The 23,485-nt window shown below is 47.0% G+C and overlaps 1 protein-coding gene and 1 long non-coding RNA gene across 9 annotated transcripts in view; one reads left to right on the top strand and one right to left on the bottom strand.

The window, feature by feature from the left end:
- Nucleotides 1–23,239, top strand: part of LOC122944414 (microfibril-associated glycoprotein 4-like) — a 31,482-nt gene extending 8,243 nt beyond the window's left edge. For 5 of the 8 annotated variants that reach the window (XM_044302650.1, XM_044302651.1, XM_044302647.1 and 2 more), the window contains one exon: nucleotides 2,113–2,516. In XM_044302650.1, coding sequence (XP_044158585.1) covers nucleotides 2,113–2,387 — 275 coding nt within the window. In that variant the 3' untranslated portion in view covers nucleotides 2,388–2,516. Of the gene's footprint in view, nucleotides 1–2,112; nucleotides 2,517–4,167; nucleotides 4,219–4,421; nucleotides 4,498–5,336; nucleotides 5,495–5,625; nucleotides 5,723–5,812; nucleotides 6,008–6,932; nucleotides 7,549–22,835 lie in introns of those variants that run through there. The other 3 variants (XM_044302653.1, XM_044302648.1, XM_044302646.1) reach the window with 2 other exon arrangements.
- On the bottom strand, nucleotides 5,396–6,523 carry LOC122944417. Its single transcript, XR_006391012.1, has 3 exons — nucleotides 6,470–6,523; nucleotides 6,180–6,351; nucleotides 5,396–5,517 (listed from the first exon to the last, which is right to left on the bottom strand). It is a non-coding gene; the product is annotated as an uncharacterized LOC122944417 (long non-coding RNA).
- Nucleotides 23,240–23,485: the final 246 nt, after the last annotated feature.

Genomic DNA, 23,485 nt, shown 5'->3' with positions numbered 1-23,485 from the left:
TAAGGGACCAGAAGTAATGGGACAGAATAATAATCATAAATCAAACTTTCACTTTTTAATACTTGGTTGTAAATCCTTTGCAGTCAGTTACAGCCTGAAGTCTGGAACGCATAGACATCACCAGACGCTGGTTTCATCCCTGGTGACGCTCTGCCCGGCCTCTACTGCCACTGTCTTCAGTTCCTGCTTGTTCTTGGGGCATTTTCCCTTCAGTTTTGTCTTCAGCAAGTGAAATGCTCAATCGGATTCAGGTCCGGGGATTGACTCGGCCATTGCAGAACATTCCACTTCTTTCCCTTAAACTCTTTGGTTGCTTTTGCAGGATGCTTTGGGTCATTGTCCATCTGCACTGTGAAGCATCGTCCAATGAGTTCTGAAGCATTTGGCTGAATATGAGCAGATATTGCCCGAAACCCTTCAGAATCCATCCTGCTGCTTTTGTCAGCAGTCACATCATCAATAAATACAAGCGGACCAGTTCCATTGGCCGCCATACATGCCCACGCCATGACACTACCACCACCATGCTTCACTGATGAGGTGGTATGCTTAGGACCATGAGCAGCTCCTTTCCTTCTCCATACTCTTCTCTTCCCATCACTCTGGTACAAGTTGATCTTGGTCTCATCTGCCCATAGGATGTTGTTCCAGAACTGTGCAGGCTCTTTTAGATGTCGTTTGGCGAACTCTAATCTGGCCTTCCTGTTTTTGAGGCTCACCAATGGTTTTCATCTTGTGGTGAACCCTCTGTATTCACTCTGGTGAAGTCTTCTCTTCATTGTTGACTTTGACACACATACACCTACCTCCTGGAGAGTGTTCTTGATCTGGCCAACTGTTGTGAAGGGTGTTTTCTTCACCAGGGAAAAAATTCTTCGGTCATCCACCACAATTGTTTTCCGTGGTCTTCCGGGTCTTTTGGTGTTGCTGAGCTCACCGGTGCGTTCCTTCTTTATAAGAATATTCCAAACAGTTGTTTTGGCCGCGCCTGATGTTTTTGCTATCTCTCTGATGGGTTTGTTGTGTTTTTCAGCCTAATGATGGCTTCACTGATAGTGACCGCTCTTTGGATCTCTTCTTGAGAGTTGACAGCAACAGATTCCAAATGCAAATAGCAGACTGGAAATGACCTCTGGACCTTTCATCTGCTCATTGTAATTGGGATAATGAGGGAATAACACACACCGGCCATGGAACAGCCGAGAAGACAATTGTCCCATTACTTGTGGTCCCTTAACAAGTGGGAGGCACAGATGCAACTGCTGTAATTCCTGCACCGTTCACCTGATTTGGATGTAAATACCCTCAAATTACAGCTGACAGTCTGCAGGTAAAGCTGACAGTCTGCGGGTAAAGCTGACAGTCTGCAGGTAAAGCTGACAGTCTGCAGGTAAAGCTGACAGTCTGCAGGTAAAGCTGACAGTCTGCAGGTAAAGCACATCTTGTTTGTTTCATTCAAATCCATTGTGGTGGTGTATAGAGCCAAAAATGTTATAATTGCGTCCATGTCCCAATATTTATGGACCTGACTGTATGTCACAGGATCCCTTCTGATTTGAAATATCAACTTGGGTCCAAAATGATAGCTTTTAAAATGGCCATCGCATTGGGCAGTGCCCCTCACAGCTCAGCCCCCTTTCCCATAGACACATGCCACACACAGGATGGCATTTCCAACCACCGTTTTCCATTTATTCAGCTGTCTCCATACTTTTAGGCCATCCTGTACAACTTTCAAAAGTTTCTGGCTTCCTTTTTAACAACTAGAAGGAATCAATGAGATGAGGCAAAGGTTTCTAAAACGAGCAAGAATCAAGAAATGTAAAGGTTTAGCCAAATTCAGAAAACGACTAATGAGAGAAGAGGGGATCTATTCTGATGATTCTATTTCAGATTTTTTTTTGTTTTGCTTTTTTTTGTTTTTATTGGGTGGGGGGGCGAATTGAAGAGACTGAATTCTACAGAAGACTGGTAGATCTATTTAGAAGACACATTCGGGAAGTGGAGGTGACCTGTTTCAGGTTCATGTTCCATAACTGAAGAATATGGTTGTATGTCTGGGTTGGCAGGTTGGTTTATTGTACGTGATTGGTTTTGCATTGTCATTCACAGGAAATTCTATACAAGGCCATAACCAGTTCAAATTTTCGACCCATGACCACGATAGAGACACGTATGTCGGTAACTGTGCAGTGATTTATAATGGAGCCTTCTGGTACAACAAATGTCATGGGGCCAATCTTAATGGGAAATATCAAATTGGTGTCACCACGGAGTATGCCACCGGTGTTGTATGGGCCACATGGAAAGGGGCTTACTATTCCCTGAAGAGGACTGAGATGAAGATTTCCCCAACATCTAGAGAAAGCAGCAAACAGCAACTGTGACGACAATCCCCCCGCATAATATATGAGCGGACCAGATTACTGTGTTATTAGTCCTGATGGTATTAGGTTTGTAACAATGTAGCATCATGAGGGAGCTGTGATTACTTAATAAAGCATTATTAGACCCTGTCTCATGTAATCCCTCCATTCTAGATGGTGATTTACCGTCCCAGGTTCTCAGATCTGACCAAACAAATATAGAGAACAAAACACAGAACTGTAGAGTTTGGACAATGTAAGACACTGCGAGACCAGATGAACACCTATGGACGCCTCCACTATAGTCGTGTGTCTCTGGTCTATGTCATGGGCATGCTTGTGCATCTTGGCTCATGTTCACAATGAGATGTACACTGATGATTAATCAATTATCTCCAAGTAATTAATACACAAACACAAGACCTTTTACCCAATACTCGTCCACTTATAAGATCTCACATCTGTCTACGATAGATCCTTTATGATGAGGCCAATGGTGAAGGTCCTCGTCTTCAGGAGACCACATCGATGGTGGTACATTAGCAGTCGATATGTCCTGTTAGGGTATATGGGTGTCACAGACAGGAATCCCTGATCATAAGCCCCTCTATGAGCCAAAATGAAGCCACTGCATAGATGCACAGAGCAGTTCCCCCACTAGTGGTCTTGATACGACCAGATATTGTATTATTGCTCAATCATTTTAATGGGCACGGGGAAATGGAATATGAACGACCAGAAAGAGCTTCTCCAACTTTAGCAGCTGAGTCCACGGATTAGAGGAGCCAGACCTGCATCCATCTGCTGATCTTGAGACAGCTTCATTCTAAAGGCGGCCATATTGTTATGAGGGAAATAGTGTCTGGATCTGTGAGAGGTTCTAGAGCAGGCATCCTCAAACTGCGGCCCTCCAGCTGTTGTAAAACTACAACTCCCACAATGCCCTGCTGTAGGCTGATACCTGTAGGCTGTTCGGGCATGCTGGGAGTTGTAGTTTTGCAACAGCCGCAGTTTGAGGATGCCTGTTCTAGAGTCATTATGTTGTTATCATCAGGATCTGCTTTCTTTCATACGTTGCTTGTGTAGCTGCAGGTTCAGAGCTCAGTGGACATTCTCTGTGAAGCTCCTCCATCTCAGCGCTATATCCTGGAAGTCTGTGCCTCATCCCTCATTCTCGTGCATGCTGGGATTTCTGGAGGATAGTGAAGCTATGGAAGTCACTTCAGTGATATATATTAGTTGGAAAACTAAAGGTACTTGCAGACTAGCGTTGTTGGATTCCAGCAGGCAGATCCGGTATAATTTTTTTCACATTTTTAAATGTCTGCGCATGAGGAGACCGCAAAACCGGATCCGCCAATGCGGCAATTTCCGGAACACTTGGTACCAGATTTGGCATTAATACATTTCAATGGAAATTAATGCCAAATCTGGCAAGTGTTCCAGAATTTTGGCCTGAGAAAATACCACAGCATGCCGCTTCCTCTGGCCAAATACCGTAAAAGGGACAGAATGGAAGACATCCTGATGCATACTGAACGGATTGCTTTCCATTCCAAATGCATTAGGAAAAAACTGATGCGTTTTTTCCCGGTATTGAGCCCCTAGGACGGAACTCAATACCGGAAAAGAATAACGCTAGTGTGAAAGTAAGTACACATTTCAGCCCTCTGTCTATTGTTCTGTTCCCGGCAGGTTTGTAAGATTTATTTGTCCTCGGCCTTGACTCTTATTTACCAGGAAGTGGAGTTAATATTGGACCGGGTCAATGTGTGATGACGTCTGACCTAGTTCTTTATAGAGCAGAGACCTGAACACTTTCTCCAGTCTGCAGGTATCTGCGAACATGAAGGTAAGTGCGGAGCACTGTGGAGGAGAGGAGCGGGTCTTATAATGTTACCTTGGTGGAACCTTCATTGCTGGGATATGAGATAAACATGAGCTGAGATACCACTGAATGAGGCTCGAAAAATAATATCCGAGATAATTCTTCACAGATCAGTTATCGGCCATATGTTACCTGTATTAAAATGCACATAATTCTCCTCTAATTAGAAGCTGTCGCTGAATTTCACCCTCTTCCTGCTGCTGATTGGTCCCGTGTCCTCGGCGCCCCTCAACCAGGCTAATGGTGAGTACAACATTTTGTTTGCAGAAATTATAGATTTTTTTCACTCAATTTATATACTGGAATTAAAGGGGTTATCCCACTAAGCGTTTTCATACTTACCTGCTGCCACCGCGCGTTCACTTCCTGGATTCTGGCTGGGGGCGGGCTTCATCTTGATTGAAGTCTTCTCCCGGCCGTGCCGCGCGCTGGACTGAATGCGCACGCCGCCGCGCATGCGCAATGGTGACTTATTCCTACAGAGCCGGCGTGCGCGTTCGCAGCTCTGTACTATTCTGGTTGGGAAGAAGTCACTGTCGCGCATGCGCGGCAGCGTGCGCGTTCAGAACAGCGAGCGGACCGGCCGGGAGAAAAGGAGTCGTCTTCTGGGCAAGCGCGACCTTCCGGCTTTTGGAGAAGAACAATGGTCGTAACCAGGGGAGACCGAGTCACAACAATCAGGTAAGTGGGTATGAATTTTATCCTAATCGGTGGGGATTTGTTAATAAAGTATATTTACAAAAATGATCACTGTCAAATCATTAACAGATTTAACAGTGATCATTATGATGGGATAACCCCTTTAACAGGTAAAGCGCTGCAGAATATGTTGGCGCTATATAAATAAAGATTATTATTAATACTAGAGGTGGGGCTGTGAGAACCTCATGTTCATACACCGGGGTTGTCTCCTTTGGTATAATCCATGAGTGATCATGTTAGACCTCCAGAAGCTTTCATCCAGATAACTGGAGTGATGTATTAAGGGACATTTTTATAGATGAATAACCAAGATGAGAGTATCTCCAGATGCAGCTATTCTAAGGAGCCATCTGACCTCCTCCTGTGTCCTCTCCTCCTAGTCGCCAGCTGCATAGATACCTGTCACCCCCATGACTGCTCGGATATGGCTGCCCAGGGTCTGACCTCGGACGGTGTGTACCTGATATATCCTGGTGGTGCGAACGCTCCTCCGGTACCTGTTTACTGTGACATGAGCAGCGCTGGAGGACCCTGGACGGTGGGTACTAACAGATAATTCCCCTAAAATAGAAAAACAATCTCAGTAAGTTGTCCTTGGTCTTCTGTTGTCCCTTTACGTCTACTCCTAACTTTCTGAACGTGCCCTTAATGTCATATCTTCTTCTCCAGGTGTTTCAGAAGAGGTTTGATGGTAGTGTGGACTTTTACCGTGGCTGGAAAGAATACAAGAATGGGTTTGGGAAGGCAAACGGAGAATATTGGCTGGGTAACAATATGCTTCATCATCCCATATAATCTTGTACTATGTACATTAAGAGTGGAATTCAGCCCAATCTCTCCTGCTTATTGTTTCCAGGTTTGCAGAACATTCACCTGCTCACCCAGAAGAGGCCGTATCGTCTTCGTGTTTACCTAGTAGATTTTGAGAATGATGCTAGATACGGGACCTATGATACCTTCTCTCTGTCACAGTTCGCCATTGATCCAGAGGAGGACGGGTACAAGCTGCACATTGGAACATTTAAAGACGGTGACCCCAACAAACCAATTGGTAAGTGACCCCATTTTCAGGAAGTTTCAGGGCCCTTGGGATTAATTGTTCCTCTGCTTTGGACCCCAATGAAAATGGAGGCTTCTCCTATACTTCCTAAGTAGCATACTCTTTCTGCTGTCTATTCCTTTACCCCAGAATTACAGGTTCTTGCTGCCCCAACTTTACTAACCCATTTGGTCCTGTGAGCTTCCACCCAGTTAGCCCACCATGGTTTCCAGGGCTTACACTACGCCACCAGGTTGCTCTGCTCTCTGTAAGTGTGGCATTACTTGGTGGTCTCTCCTGTGTCCAGGATTCCTTTCAGGAAGTGGTTGTGAAAAGGGACAAAGCCTTCTCCAATGCTGGAAGATAGTACACAAGAGACAGAAATTATTAAAGAGGACCTTTCACCAGAGAAAAAACTTCTAAACTAACTATACAGACATGTAGAGCGGAGCCCAGGGATCCCCCTGCACTTACTGTTATGCCCGGGCGCCGCTCCGTTCTCCGGTTATAGCCTCCGGTATCTTCATAGTTAGGCTCCACCCAGGGGAACCTGCCGTCGCCTCCTTCTCCCATGCTGCAGCGCTGGCCAATCACAGCGCTCAGCTCATAGCCCGAGAGGCTTTTTTCTCTCTCAGGCTATGAGCTGAGCGCTGCGATTGGCCAGCGCTGCAGCATGGGAGAAGGAGGCGCCGGCAGGTTCCCCTGGGTGGAACCTAACTATGAAGATACCGGAGGCTAAAACCGGAGAACGGAGCGGCGCCCAGGTATAACAGTAGGTGCAGGTGCGTCCCTGGGCGCGGCTCTACCTGTCTGTGTAGTTAGTTTAGAAGTTTTTTTCTGGTGAAAGGTCCTCTTTAAGCCCAAGATTTTAGAGTTGATCATTGAGACTTGGGTGATAAAATATTCTTAACTTTCTTGTCTATTATAAACTCAACAGGAGATTCACTGAGAAGTCAGAATGAGATGAATTTTTCCACCCGTGACAATGACAGAGACACATATTCAGGTAACTGTGCCATCAGCTTTCAAGGAGCCTCTTGGTACAAGGACTGTCACAGCGCCAACCTAAATGGACTATATCTAAAGGGAAAAACCAGCCAGTATGCAAAGGGCATGACTTGGTCAGGATGGAAAGGACAATACTACTCCCTGAAAGCATCTGAGATGAAGATCGCCGTAAATGTCTAAGTTATTGATGTCTCATTGGGTTTCTGTGGAGAAGGACAATCACCATGAGGCCAAGGACCCTCAACAGCCACCACTAGTGCCATCATGAGCATCAACAAGGCTTCAATCAGATGCAATTTCCAGCTCTTGGACAATCACATTTGTGAATGATGTATTATTGTATTAATTTTAACAGAGTATTGTGATTATATAGTCAAAAGAGTCTTGAGATGATGGGGCAGGAAAGGGTCTCCTTACTGGAAATTCCAGGATTTTCTTCGTAAAACAAACACTTTGTCTGATACTTGCAACCACAAAAGAGGAACCTTGGGGAAAACAATAAGTGAAACACACTGGGGCAGAGTTACTAATTCTGTCTGATAGTTTGACAGTTTAAAAAAGCACCAAATCCATCACAGGGGCTCAGGCTGGTGGAGTTGGTGCGCCACCTACTGGTCGGCTTACTTTCCACAGGAATTTTGCAGCAAAAGTTTGGCACATTTTTGGTGCGCAGCGAAGCATTCTAGACCACACCACCATTTCATGGTAAACAACTCCCCCTTTCCACTAAGCCACGCAAAATAAATGTGAAGCAAAGCATGACCGGCAGAAGCCATTATTCTGGTGTTTTTAGCTTAGTACCTCTCCCCCTATGTATCCAGTGATAAACCTAACAAATGTGGATTAGTTCTAAACTGACATTTTTCTTTAAAGAAGCCTTGCATGGATGGCTCAGTGCTTAGCACTGGTGGGCAGCACGGTAGCTTAAAGGGTAGTAGTGATTCCGTGGTTAGCACTGGTGGGCAGCAGGGTGGCTTAAAGGGTAGTGGTATCTCAGTGGTTAGCACTGGTGGGCAGCATGGTGGCTTAAAGGGTAGTGGTATCTCAGTGGTTAGCACTGGTGGGCAGCAAGGTGGCTTAAAGGGTAGTGGTATCTCAGTGGTTAGCACTGGTGGGCAGCATGGTGGCTTAAAGGGTAGTGGTATCTCAGTGGTTAGCACTGGTGGGCAGCATGGTGGCTTAAAGGGTAGTGGTATCTCAGTGGTTAGCACTGGTGGGCAGCACGGTGGCTTAAAGGGTAGTGGTGGCTCAGTGGTTAGCACTGGTGGGCAGCACAGTGGCTTAAAGGGTAGTGGTGGCTCAGTGGTTAGCACTGGTGATTTGCAGCGCTGGGATTCTAGGTTTGAATCTGACCAAGGACAACATCTGCATGGACTGTGTATGTTCTCTCCATGTTTGTGTGGGTTTCCTCCGGGTTCTCCGGTTTTCTCCTACACTCCACAGACATCCAGAACTTAGATTGTGAGCCCCACTGGGGACAGCAAGCGATGATAACGTCTGTACAGCGCTGCGGAATATGTCAGCGCTATATAAGTGAGGAAATAAAATAAATAAATTGATGATGAATAAACTCCTTGTCGATATTTCTCCAGTTTTTCAACATTTCTTCACTAATTCAGAAAGTGGAAAGAAGCAATGTTATAAGGTATCTAGGGGAAACGGTCATGGACCTGGGAGAGGTTCTAGACAGGTCTCTTCTCTTCTCTATGTGAGAATCTTGTATTGTCTCCTAATGCAAATTATCATTGGAGAACAACCTCTAAGGACATTACTAAGGTTGACCATTCACATTAGATTAATAACAGTAGGGTCTATAGGGGACAGAGGATATTGAAGGTGACAAAGAAGTCTGGAGAGGTAGAGGGTGGAAGAGGAGTCTGGAGGGGGAACAGATGGGTCTGGAAGGGAGATACTTATCTGGATGGGGGGCATGTGGGTCTGAAGGGACCAAAAAGTCTTGGAGTACAGAGGAGTCCAAAGAGGACAAAGGAGTCTGATAGTAGAGTATGTGTATGGTTGGCCAACAGTCTAATGCAGGCATCCTCAAACTGCGGCCCTCCAGCTGTTGCAAAATTACAACTCCCAGCATGCCCGAACAGCCTACAGCAGGGCATTGTGGGAGTTGTAGTTCTACAACAACTGGAAGGCCGCAGTTTGAGGATGCCTGGTCTAATGTATATAGACGAGCTGCCGACTCTTCCTCAACAGATTTGGTCCTCCATCAGTTTTAAAGATTCTCCTGACCTAGAAAAATCACAAGTCATTACAAGGAAGATTCACCTCACCCATACTGGATTATTCATGTTGGGAGAGAGAAGAATCAGTCAAAAATATTCTTGAACCATCCCTTTTTTTCTTCCAGGAGATAAGATGCTGCAAAAAGCATCTGGTAGCAGTTTTCTCCCCATTGACAACTAATACACACTTGGCCAAATGAAAGTGTAGGTGTATAGGGGAGTCGGAAGAGATAGGGTACAGCCAGCCTGAGACAACTGTAAGAACTTCACCAATTCTTAGTACAATGGACTCTTTCTGATGGGACAGTGCCATGGCTGGTTTCCCCCAATATGTCCTTCCCTCAATGCTGTTCCTGTAATTGCCTGGTGTCTGGGGTTATATAAAGTCACAACATCTCATCACATCAGTCCCATACAAAACCTGGAGACAAGCTTTCTGCCATGAAGGTAAGTGACATCCTTTTATTTTTTTCCCATTTTAACAGAAATAGTTTTTTTGGGGGTGGGGGGGGGGGGAGTGGAATAAACATGTGAACAAACTCTGTGTCAGGACATCTCACATAGTAAATGTTTTTTTTTAAACCATATAGAATACCCAGGGTAGCGGGCAAAAATATATTCAAACTGGCAAATATGTGATTACTAGATCAATACATAGGGTAGTGTGCAACATTAACTGAGTCCGGGCTATGGAAGAGTAGAAGCAGCACCAGCTGTCCAGCCAGTAGTAGTAGTAGTAGTAGTAGGCCGCAGTTATTCCAGCTGGATTCAGACAGGTACAACATTATCGTCTAGGAGAAAGAGGATGAGACTATGGATTGGATGGCTCACTCCCCCTCTCAGTTGCAGCAGCAGGACATGTGCAACGTGCCGCCCCCAGGGCCAATTATGTCCCAGGTTTATGGAATGCTGGGTGGTCTGGTATGGCCTCAATAGTCTCTGTATGTGTCACGGTGCTCCTACCTGGATACTGTTGTGCCCCAGGGTTAGATTCCAAAGCAATAAAGGGGAGAGTGATGGTGGAGGCGGAGAATAAGTCAAGTCCAGACTTTATAAACTTCAACAGCTTTACTTGAATCAACTTTCTACAGTACAAGAAGTGGTGTTTCTCTTGTCTCCAGCAGGTTTTTGCATAAACTGGCAGGTGAAGTTGCATACTCTGCTGTGCTAAACTCGGCTTTAGCCTGGTCGTTGGACTTTAGGACTGTTCTAGTACCTTTGGAGTGGAGTGCTTTTGGCTGTTAACCTTTGTCTCTTAATCTGTATGGAGACATGGTGTTCTATGAGCTGCTTCCCTGGAGAGACTCCTGATGCAGGGGGCCTCCCCTCACTGCTCCATCTTTACTCATCTGCTTCCAACACTAGACTAGAGCTATTGAATGACTAAGCACTTCCTGCAGCCCCTCCCTTGGTAGGAAGCAGGACTATCCTACTTCTTCCCAAAAGGGGAAGAGTGGAATGGTAAATTCCATTCTACCTAAAGATCTCTCTGCCATATACACTGCCTCTTGCTGGTGAACCAGGCACATTACATGAACATAACAGTTGCATAACAATATTATTAATGCACAATGTAGGAGGACCTGGAATAAATACACAGATGACATTAATGGTAGCTTATTAAAGACAGTAGCAGGATGTAGGAATTGTAATACCACTCTGGAGTATTAAACATGGAGGTGACTTTAAAGTCTGACACCGTGCCCTGGAGCCAGAGGTCACAGCGTTCCTCCTACTCCTCGTCCTTGCAGCCCCAGAGAAGGCTTTCAGTGGAGTCCTTGCATTCTTCACTGCCCCTTCCTAGTGTGGTGCCTTCCTTTTTCCTAAGATTTGGCAAGAAAATCCTACCACACCCAGCGGTAGATAGTCAAGAGAGTCTCTCTGTTGAAGACTTGTGTGAGAGCTGTCATAATTTGGTCTGCCTTGGTGGTAATAGTGGCATCTGTATCCATGGCATTGGTGGTGGGAGCAGCAATAATGGAAGCTGGGGAAAATGCACAGCAGGGAGGGGGGGGGGGCAGGAGCCCACCATGATATCTCACAATCAAATAAAAGCGGCAGGGAGGGTGAGGACTCTGATTGTGTGCTGGACAGGACCTGGGAACCAGATCGGGGTGCTGAGGAGCAACATCAATGGAGAAGGACAGTGGTGGCAGCAATAAAGAGCAGATGCCATGTATCTCCTATTGAACAGTCAGGGCCACGTCTGCTTTGGGATCTGGTGATGCTGCTGACGCTGTGGGTGGGTTAGGACCTTAACGTGCCAGAACTAAGCCAAGCTTGTCAGCCTGTAGCTCTGTGCGAGCAACTCTGGTATGGCGCTTTTTCTCCACAAGGCGTGCACACAAAACCACAGCTGTGTGCAAGATCTGCAGGATTAAAGGGGCTATCCAATGTCTAAAACATGCCCCCCAATGCCCAGGCCCCTCATATAGATTATACTTACCCTGCTCCAGCACACGCGTCGCTTCTTATCCCCGCACGGCCGACACTGCAAATTCCCGTCGCGCAAATGAAAATATCCAGCAATGGTGGGAGCAGCCAATAGCAGGCCACAATGGGGGTGAGCCTCCCTCGTATCATCTGTAGAGATGCAGCTGTGGCCCTGTAGGGATCAAGAATGACACTGGTGCCGGGGAGCGGGGTAAGTATAATCTATATTTGAGGCCCGGGCATTGGGGGGCATGTTTTAGACGTTGGATAAAACCTTTAAAATAAGCCATGGCTGTTCAAACACAATCATAGGTACCAGAGGTCTATTGCAGCGAATGAGGTGGATTCACTGGATCCTTTGGGAAAATACAACTGGCCCATGGGCGTAGGAAGCGGGGGGGGGGGGGACGCTGGGGGACGGATCCCCCCCTCAGAAAATAATGCGGGGGGGACAGGTTTGGTCAAATCCCCCCCAGCAGCAGCGGGGCAATGTGTGCGGCAGGGCAGGCACTGAGATGAGCGCTTCCATTGTGGAAGCGAAGCGCTCATCTCCATGGTGATCTGTTTGTATGGCCGTCCTCAGGTGTCACGGACGGTGTACAGGAAACAAGGCAAAGCAACATGTATAAACGACTCGCTGGATCCAAAAACTAAGGAACCAAGGGAGACCCCTGCAGAAGACCTGGCACTTTCCCTGGCTGCTCAGCCTATGCAAAGATCCGAATGGTGGAGGTATGCATATCCACGAACCTTGACTATAAAGCCCTGAGCACCCTACAATAGTGAGGGGACACGACCACCGGCTCCCTACACAAGATACGGAGGGAGTCAGGGTCACCTGGGATCCAGCAAACAGAAAATAACAGATAAAGGTACAACACTTAGCTTTGAAGCAAACAGGAGGACAGAGTCAGCGTGCACACACACTCCAGGAAGTAGTATAAGCCGCCCAGAAAAGCCTTCTGGGGAAGAATTTAAAGGGAAGCAATTAGTCCAACACATGACAGCTGAGAGAGGCTAACGAGAGGAGGAGCTGAATACCACAACACAGAAACTCGAGGAGGTTCTGAAAGGCCTCTGTCAGAGCTTCTCAGCTGTCTGGTTGTGATACTCTGTCAGAGCTTCTCAGCTGTCTGGTTGTGACATCAGGACAGCGATACAAACAGAAGGCTGCGGAGGAGCAGGGCAGGGAGGTGTGTCCCTTTCCTGTTCCTCTGATAGGCTGCCAGCACTACTAGGCCAGCAGCCTATTAGAGGCCGGCGTAGGCGGCGCGATGACGTAATCGCGCCGCCTGAGCCGTACAGCGGTGGAGTCGGGACACAGGCCTGCATCGCATCGCTGCAAAGAGATAAGTATAAGTGTTTTGTTTTGTTTTTAACTATATACAATACTTAGTTTTTTTCTGGCACATAATGGGGGGGGGGGCTGTTATTACTGGCACATGATTTGGGGGGCCCTGGTATTACTGGCACATGATTGGGGGGACCCTGGTATTATTGGCACATAATTGGGGGGGTCTGTTATTACTGGCACATGATTGGGGGGGCTGGTATTACTGGCACATGATTGGGGGGGCCCTGGTATTACTGGCACATGATTGGGGTGGCCCTGGTATTACTGGCACATGATTGGGGGGGCCCTGGTATTACTGGCACATGGTTGGGGGCCTGTTAATACTGGCATATGATTGGGGGGGCTGATAATACTGGCACATGATTGGGGGGGCTGTTATTACTGGCTGATGAGAGGCGCTGGGGGGGCTGATGAGAGGCACTGGGGGCTGCTATGAGGCATGGGGCTCTTTTCTGAGGTCTGATTGGGGGTCATTCATATTGGGGTCTGAGCTGAGGTGGGATCTGAGGTCTTATTAACATTGGGGATCTTATTGGGGCTGTTAGCTGAGACTGATTAACATTGGGGGTCTGATTGGTGGTCTGACCTGAGGTGTAATGAAAAATATTTTTTTCTTATTGTGCCCACTTCCAGCCCGGAGCCCAGAGCACTGATCTGGAGCAGCTTGGAGAAAAATGCCTCACAGTCTCCCACACTCACTGGCCAAGCCAGCCAGCACCCCTGAGGCCAGGCCAGCCAGCACCCCTGAGGCCAAGCCAGCCAGCACCCCTGAGGCCAAGCCAGCCAGCGCCCCTGAGGCCAAGCCAGCCAGCACCCCTGAGGCCAAGCCAGCCAGCACCCCTGAGGCCAAGCCAGCCAGCACCCCTGAGGCCAGGCCAGCCAGCACCCCTGAGGCCAAGCCAGCCAGCACCCCTGAGGCCAAGCCAGCCAGCACCCCTGAGGCCAGGCCAGCCAGCACCCCTGAGGCCAAGCCAGCAAGCACCCTTGAGGCCAAGCCAGCCAGCACCCCTGAGGCCAAGCCAGCCAGCGCCCCTGAGGCCAAGCCAGCCAGCGCCCCTGAGGCCAAGCCAGCCAGCACCCCTGAGTCTTCAGAACTAAATTATATATAAGGGGGGTTATTGTTTCGGCTGGAAGGGGGGTTTGCCAGAGAAAGCACCCGGAATAACTGAAATATATGCCAAACATTTGGTTCATTTCTGTGACCTGATAAACAAAGAACTGTTCCTTTTGCATATTTTTTTGTTGTGAGATTTTTCACAAGTCATTACAAGGAAGATTCACCTCACCCATACTGGATTATTCATGTTGGGAGAGAGAAGAATCAGTCAAAAATATTCTTGAACCATCCCTTTTTTTCTTCCAGGAGATAAGATGCTGCAAAAAGCATCTGGTAGCAGTTTTCTCCCCATTGACAACTAATACACACTTGGCCAAATGAAAGTGTAGGTGTATAGGGGAGTCGGAAGAGATAGGGTACAGCCAGCCTGAGACAACTGTAAGAACTTCACCAATTCTTAATACAATGGACTCTTTCTGATGGGACAGTGCCATGGCTGGTTTTCCCCCATATGTCCTTCCCTCAATGCTGTTCCTGTAATTGCCTGGTGTCTGGGGTTATATAAAGTCACAACATCTCATCACATCAGTCCCATACAAAACCTGGAGACAAGCTTTCTGCCATGAAGGTAAGTGACATCCTTTTATTTTTTTCCCATTTTAACAGAAATCGTTTTTTTGGGGGTGGGGGGGGGGAGTGGAATAAACATGTGTACAAACTCTGTGTCAGGACATCTCACATAGTAAATGTTTTTTTTTAAACCATATAGAATACCCAGGGTAGCGGGCAAAAATATATTCAAACTGGCAAATATGTGATTACTAGATCAATACATAGGGTAGTGTGCAACATTAACTGAGTCCGGGCTATGGAAGAGTAGAAGCAGCACCAGCTGTCCAGCCAGTAGTAGTAGTAGTAGTAGTAGGCCGCAGTTATTCCAGCTGGATTCAGACAGGTACAACATTATCGTTGAGGAGAAAGAGGATGAGACTATGGATTGGATGGCTCACTCCCCTCTCAGTTGCAGCAGCAGGACATGTGCAACGTGCCGCCCCCAGGGCCAATTATGTCCCAGGTTTATGGAATGCTGGGTGGTCTGGTATGGCCTCAATAGTCTCTGTATGTGTCACGGTGCTCCTACCTGGATACTGTTGTTCCCCAGGGTTAGACTCCAAAGCAATAAAGGGGAGAGTGATGGTGGAGGCGGAGAATAAGTCAAGTCCAGACTTTATAAACTTCAACAGCTTTACTTGAATCAACTTTCATCAGTACAAGAAGTGGTGTTTCTCTTCTCTCCAGCAGGTTTTTGCATAAACTGGCAGGTGAAGTTGCATACTCTGCTGTGCTAAACTCGGCTTTAGCCTGGTCGTTGGACTTTAGGACTGTTCTAGTACCTTTGGAGTGGAGTGCTTTTGGCTGTTAACCTTTGTCTCTTAATCTGTATGGAGACATGGTGTTCTATGAGCTGCTTCCCTGGAGAGACTCCTGATGCAGGGGGCCTCCCCTCACTGCTCCATCTTTACTCATCTGCTTCCAACACTAGACTAGAGCTATTGAATGACTAAGCACTTCCTGCAGCCCCTCCCTTGGTAGGAAGCAGGACTGTCCTACTTCTTCCCAAAAGGGGAAGAGTGGAATGGTAAATTCCATTCTACCTAAAGATCTCTCTGCCATATACACTGCCTCTTGCTGGTGAACCAGGCACATTACATGAACATAACAGTTGCATAACAATATTATTAATGCACAATGTAGGAGGACCTGGAATAAATACACAGATGACATTAATGGTAGCTTATTAAAGACAGTAGAAGGATGTAGGAATTGTAATACCACTCTGGAGTATTACACATGGAGGTGACTTTAAAGTCTGACACCGTGCCCTGGAGCCAGAGGTCACAGCGTTCCTCCTACTCCTCGTCCTTGCAGCCCCAGAGAAGGCTTTCAGTGGAGTCCTTGCATTCTTCACTGCCCCTTCCTAGTGTGGTGCCTTCCTTTTTCCTAAGATTTGGCAAGAAAATCCTACCACACCCAGCGGTAGATAGTCAAGAGAGTCTCTCTGTTGAAGACTTGTGTGAGAGCTGTCATAATTTGGTCTGCCTTGGTGGTAATAGTGGCATCTGTATCCATGGCATTGGTGGTGGGAGCAGCAATAATGGAAGCTGGGGAAAATGCACAGCAGGGAGGGGGGGGGGCAGGAGCCCACCATGATATCTCACAATCAAATAAAAGCGGCAGGGAGGGTGAGGACTCTGATTGTGTGCTGGACAGGACCTGGGAACCAGATCGGGGTGCTGAGGAGCAACATCAATGGAGAAGGACAGTGGTGGCAGCAATAAAGAGCAGATGCCATGTATCTCCTATTGAACAGTCAGGGCCACGTCTGCTTTGGGATCTGGTGATGCTGCTGACGCTGTGGGTGGGTTAGGACCTTAACGTGCCAGAACTAAGCCAAGCTTGTCAGCCTGTAGCTCTGTGCGAGCAGCTCTGGTATGGCGCTTTTTCTCCACAAGGCGGGCACACAAAACCACAGCTGCGTCCAAGATCTGCAGGATTAAAGGGGCTATCCAATGTCTAAAACATGCCCCCCAATACTTACCCTGCTCCAGCACACGCGTCGCTTCTTATCCCCGCACGGCCGAGACTGCAAATTCCCGTCGCGCGAATGAAAACATCCAGCAATGGTGGGAGCAGCCAATAGCAGGCCACAATGGGGGTGAGCCTCCCTCGCATCATCTGTAGAGATGCAGCTGTGGCCCTGTAGGGATCAAAAATGACACTGGTGCCGGGGAGCGGGGTAAGTATAATCTATATTTGAGGCCCGGGCATTGGGGGGCATGTTTTAGACGTTGGATAAAACCTTTAAAATAAGCCATGGCTGTTCAAACACAATCATAGGTACCAGAGGTCTATTGCAGCTAATGAGGTGGATTCACTGGATCCTTTGGGAAAATACAACTGGCCCATGGGCGTAGGAAGCGGGGGGGGGGGGGGGGAACGCTGGGGGACGGATCCCCCCCCTCAGAAAATAATGCGGGGGGGACAAGTTTGGTCAAATCCCCCCCAGCAGCAGCGGGGCAATGTGTGCGGCGGGGCAGGCACTGAGATGAGCGCTTCCATTGTGGAAGCGAAGCGCTCATCTCCATAGTGATCCGTTTGTATGGCCGTCCTCAGGACAGCGATACAAACAGAAGGCTGCGGAGGAGCAGGGCAGGGAGGTGTGTCCCTTTCCTGTTCCTCTGATAGGCTGCCAGCACTACTAGGCCGGCAGCCTATCAGAGGCCGGCGTAGGCGGCGCGATGACGTAATCGCGCCGCCTGAGCCGTACAGCGCTGGAGTCGGGACACAGGCCTGCATCGCATCGCTGCAAAGAGATAAGCATAAGTGTTTTGTTTTGTTTTTAACTATATACAATACTTAGTTTTTTTCTGGCACATAATGGGGGGGGGGGCTGTTATTACTGGCACATGATTTGGGGGGCCCTGGTATTACTGGCACATGATTGGGCGGACCCTGGTATTATTGGCACATGATTGGGGGGGTCTGTTATTACTGGCACATGATTGGGGGGGCTGGTATTACTGGCACATGATTGGGGGGGCCCTTGTATTACTGGCACATGATTGGGGTGGCCCTGGTATTACTGGCACATGATTGGGGGGGGCCCTGGTATTACTGGCACATGGTTGGGGGCCTGTTAATACTGGCACATGATTGGGGGGGCTGATAATACTGGCACATGATTGGGGGGGCTGTTATTACTGGCTGATGAGAGGCGCTGGGGGGGCTTATGAGAGGCACTGGGGGCTGCTATGAGGCATGGGGCTCTTTTATGAGGTCTGATTGGGGGTCATTCATATTGGGGTCTGAGCTGAGGTAGGATCTGAGGTCTTATTAACATTGGGGATCTTATTGGGGCTGTTAGCTGAGACTGATTAACATTGGGGGTCTGATTGGTGGTCTGACCTGAGGTGTAATGAAAAATATTTTTTTCTTATTGTGCCCACTTCCAGCCCGGAGCCCAGCTGCCCAGAGCACTGATCTGGAGCAGCTTGGAGAAAAATGCCTCACAGTCTCCCACACACACTGGCCAAGCCAGCCAGCACCCCTGAGGCCAGGCCAGCCAGCACCCCTGAGGCCAGGCCAGCCAGCACCCCTGAGGCCAAGCCAGCCAGCACCCCTGAGGCCAAGCCAGCCAGCACCCCTGAGGCCAAGCCAGCCAGCACCCCTGAGGCCAAGCCAGCCAGCACCCCTGAGGCCAGGCCAGCCAGCACCCCTGAGGCCAAGCCAGCCAGCACCCCTGAGGCCAGGCCAGCCAGCGCCCCTGAGGCCAAGGCAGCCAGCACCCCTGAGGCCAAGCCAGCCAGCACCCCTGAGGCCAAGCCAGCCAGCAGCCCTGAGGCCAAGCCAGCCAGCACCCCTGAGGCCAAGCCAGCCAGCACCCCTGAGGCCAAGCCAGCCAGCACCCCTGAGTCTTCAGAACTGTAAGTAAATTATATATAAGGGGGGTTATTGTTTCGGCTGGAAGGGGGGTTTGCCAGAGAAAGCACCCGGAATAACTGAAATATATGCCAAACATTTGGTTCATTTCTGTGACCTGATAAACAAAGAACTGTTCCTTTTGCATATTTTTTTGTTGTGAGATTTTTCACACACACTTAAAATTTAACGATATAAACAACTCGCAGTTTATCGAATAAGAATATACCTGGCGAGCAAAAATGCTGTCCCCCCCAGATTTTTTGGGGTTCCTACACCCCTGAACTGGCCAGTAGTGTTGGGCGCAAATTTCGATTTTAACTTAGCACTGCTATATTCCATATTAGGCTGGAATTAACGAATATGGAATATAGCAGTGCTAAGTTAAAATCGAAATTCGATTATTATAACTTGAAAAAATCGAATTGCGATTTCAACGTAATTCTCAAATCCGACAGTACATTCTAGTATATGGAGTCGTTCCCATGGTGATGGGGACGCTCCATGAGCATGGAATATAGCATTACTAAGTTAAAATCGCCTTGCGATTACTTCGAGTTATATTAATCGAATGGCGATTTCAACTTGGACCTGATTTACTATGGTTGGCTTCAATGGCTTGGTAGAATTAACGAATATGACGAATATATTCGTTATATTCCACAAAACGAAGATAACGAAGTATTCTCCATCTTCGTTTTAGCTCCATATTCGTCAACTTCGCGAATTCTAGCAATCATATAGGAAAGTTTACTATAGAGACAGCTAAGTTTAATTCGCTATGCGATTATATTACTTTGCTTTTTTTTAAATAAATAGAATAATTATAATACCTGATAATTATTATAGTTATTCTATTTATAAAAAAAAAAAGCAAAGTAATATAATCGCATAGCGAATTAAACTTAGCTGTCTCTATAGTAAACTTTCCTATATGATTGCTAGAATTAGCGAAGTTGACGAATAGGTAGCTAAAACGAAGATGCAGAATACATTCGTTATCTTCGTTTTGTGGAATATAACAAATATATTCGTCATATTCGCTAATTCTACCAAGCCAACCATAGTAAACCAGGTCCAAGTTGAAATCGTAATTCGATTAATTCAAGTTATAATAATCGAATTTCGATTTTAACTTAGCACTGCTATAGTCCATATTCGTTAATTCTAGCCTAATATGGACTATAGCAGTGCTAAGTTAAAATCGAAATTCGATTATTATAACTTGAATTAATCGCATTGCTATTTCAATAGGAGAGTAGCCTTTAAGTTACAATCGCAATACACGATTATTTAAATCGCATATTAATCGCGATAACAAGAATAATGACGAATATTAGATTTCAACGAATATAAAACGAATATTCTATCGAATATTCGTGAATTTCGTCGAAATCGAATATGGCACCTGCCGCTCATTACTAGTCCTTATGATCCCCTCCCCACCACATCATCTGGCTGGCTCACACAGCAGGCACTTATCTAACTTCTCCACCACCTCCTCCATGGACATGGTTCCGTCCCCAACAGCAGGGCACAGCGTCATTCACACTACTCCTCCTTCCTATCACATGTGTCAAGTCAAGCGTGGCCCGTTGTGTTAGGGCTGATTGGCCTGGGAGAAAGTAGCCAAACCGGCAGTGGCATAACTAGAACTGACTGGGCCCCAAAGCAAATTATTGAACAGCCCCCATCCCCAGCAACTTCTTTTCACCTCCTGACTCCCATACAACCCCCACTCCTGTAGCTAGTCAATATCACTCTCTCAGATGAGGTCCTGCAGCTGATCCGTACGTTTCCTACAGCGATTCTGTATATAAATTCATTGCATAATACTGTTGAGGGGCGCTGACAATAAAGTGTTTTAGTCCTCCTCCTGGATGGGCCCCTTTTGAGTTTGGGCCCAAAGCAGCTGCTTTCCCGTATAGCTACGCCTCTGCAAACCGGCTTCAGCAAGGTGCTGGCTCTTCTGAGCCATTCTCACGTGGTGAGAAACTCTCTCCTGGACTACACCGCCTAATCCACAACGAATAATAATCATAAATCAAACTTTCACTTTTTAATACTTGGTTGTAACTCCTTTGCCGTCAATTACAGCCTGAAGTCTGGAACGCATGGACATCCCCAGACGCTGGTCTCATCCCTGGTGATGCTCTGCCTGGCCTCTACTGCAACTGTCTTCAGTTCCTGCTTGTTCTTGGGGCATTTTACCTTCAGTTTTGTCTTCAGCAAGTGAAATGCTCAATCGGATTCAGGTCCGGTGATTGACTCGGCCATTGCAGAACATTCCACTTCTTTCCCTTAAACTCTTTGGTTGCTTTTGCAGTATGCTTTGGGTCATTGTCCATCTGCACTGTGAAGAGCCGTCCAATGAGTTCTGAAGCATTTGGCTGAATATGAGCAGATAATATTGCCCGAAACCCTTCATAATTCATCCTGCTGCTTTTGTCAGCAGTCACATCGTCAATAAAAACAAGAGAAGCAGTTCCATTGGCCGCCATACATGCCCACGCCATGACACTACCACCGCCATGCTTCACTGATGAAGTAGTATGCTTAGGATCATGAGTAGTTCCATACTCTTCTCATCACTCTGGTACAAGTTGGTCTTGGTCTCATCTGTCCATAGGATGTTGTTCCAGAACTGTGAAGGCTTTTTTAGATGTCGTTTGGCAAACTCTAATCTGACCTTCCTGTTTTTGAGGCTCACCAATAGGTTACATCTCGTGGTGAACCCTCTGTATTCACTCTGGTGAAGTCTTCTCTTCATTGTTGACTTTGACACACATACACCTACCTCCTGGAGAGTGTTCTTGATCTGGCCAACTGTTGTGAAGGGTGTTTTCTTCACCAGGGAAAGAATTCTTCACTCATCCACCACAGTTGTTTTCTGTGGTCTTCCGGGTCTTTTGGTGTTGCTGAGCTCACCGGTGCGTTCCTTCTTTTTAAGAATGTTCCAAACAGTTGTTTTGGCCAGGCCTGATGTTTTTGCTATCTCTCTGATAGGTTTGTTGTGTTTTTCAGCCTAATGATGGCTTCACTGATAGTGACCGCTCTTTGGTCTCATCTTGGGAGTTGACAGCAACAGATTCCAAATGCAAATAGCAAACTGGAAATGACCTCTGGACCTTTCATCTGCTCATTGTAATTGGGATAATAAGGGAATAACACACACCGGCCATGGAACAGCCGAGAAGACAATTGTCCCATTACTTGTGGTCTCTTAACAAGTGGGAGGCACATATGCAAACTGCTGTAATTCCTGCACCGTTCACCTGATTTGGATGTAAATCCCCTCAAATTACAGCTGACAGTCTGCAGGTAAAGCTGACAGTCTTCAGGTAAAGCTGACAGTCTGCAGGTAAAGCTGACAGTCTGCAGGTAAAGCTGACAGTCTGCGGGTACAGCTGACAGTCTGCAGGTAAGGCTGACAGTCTGCAGGTAAAGCTGACAGTCTGCAGGTAAAGCTGACAGTCTGCGGGTAAAGCTGACAGTCTGCAGGTAAAGCTGACAGTCTGCAGGTAAAGCCGACAGTCTGCAGGTAAAGCTGACAGTCTGCAGGTAAAGCTGACAGTCTGCAGGTAAAGCTGACAGTCTGCAGGTAAAGCACATCTTGTTTGTTTTATTCAAATCCATTGTGGTGGTGTATAGAGCCAAAAATGTTATAATTGCGTCCATGTCCCAATATTTATGGACCTGACTGTATGTCACAGGATCCCTTCTGATTTGAAATATCAACTTGGGTCCAAAATGATAGCTTTTAAAATGGCCATCGCATTGGGCAGTGCCCCTCACAGCTCAGCCCCCTTCCCCATAGACACATGCCACACACAGAATGGCATTTCCAACCACCGTTTTCCATTTATTTAGGTGTCTCCATACTTTTAGGCCACCCTGTACAATTTTCAAAAGTTTCTGGCTTCCTTTTTAACAACTAGAAGGAATCAATGAGATGAGGCAAAGGTTTCTAAAACGAGCAAGAATCAAGAAATGTAAAGGTTTAGCCAAATTCTGAAATCAACTAATGAGAGAAGAGGGGATCTATTCTGATGATTCTATTTCAGATTTTTTTTTGTTTTGTTTTGTTTTTATTGGGTGGGGGGGCGAATTGAAGAGACTGAATTCTACAGAAGACTGGTAGATCTATTCAGGGGACACATTCGGGAAGTGGAGGTGACCTGTTTCAGGTTCCATAACTGAAGAATATGGTTGTATGTCTGGGTTGGCAGGTTGGCTTATTGTACGTGATTGGTTTTGCATTGTCATTCACAGGAAATTCTATACAAGGCCATAACCAGTTCAAATTTTCGACCCATGACCACGATAGAGACATGTATGTCGGTAACTGTGCAGTGATTTATAATGGAGCCTTCTGGTACAACAAATGTCATGGGGCCAATATTAATGGGAAATATCAAAATGGTGTCACCACGGAGTATGCCACCGGTGTTGTATGGGCCACATGGAAAGGGGCTTACTATTCCCTGAAGAGCACTGAGATGAAGATTTCCCCAACATCTAGAGAAAGCAGCAAACAGCAACTGTGACGACAATCCCCCCGCATAGCATATGAGCGGACCAGATTACTGTGTTATTAGTCCTGATGGTATTAGGTTTGTAACAATGTAGCATCATGAGGGAGCTGTGATTACTTAATAAAGCATTATTAGACCCTGTCTCATGTAATCCCTCCATTCTAGATGGTGATTTATCGTCCCAGGTTCTCAGATCTGACCAAACAAATATAGAGAACAAAACACAGATCTGTAGAGTTTGGACAATGTAAGACACTGCGAGACCAGATGAACACCTATGGACGCCTCCACTAAAGTCGTGTCTCTCTGGTCTATGTCATGGGCATGCTTGTGCATCTTGGCTCATGTTCACAATGAGATATACACTGACGATTAATCAATTATCTC

Source organism: Bufo gargarizans, chromosome 8, assembly GCF_014858855.1.
Source record: "Bufo gargarizans isolate SCDJY-AF-19 chromosome 8, ASM1485885v1, whole genome shotgun sequence".
Classification (NCBI taxonomy): domain Eukaryota; kingdom Metazoa; phylum Chordata; class Amphibia; order Anura; family Bufonidae; genus Bufo; species Bufo gargarizans.
Note: the sequence above shows the minus strand (reverse complement) of the source record. Positions and strands in the feature narration are given on the sequence as shown.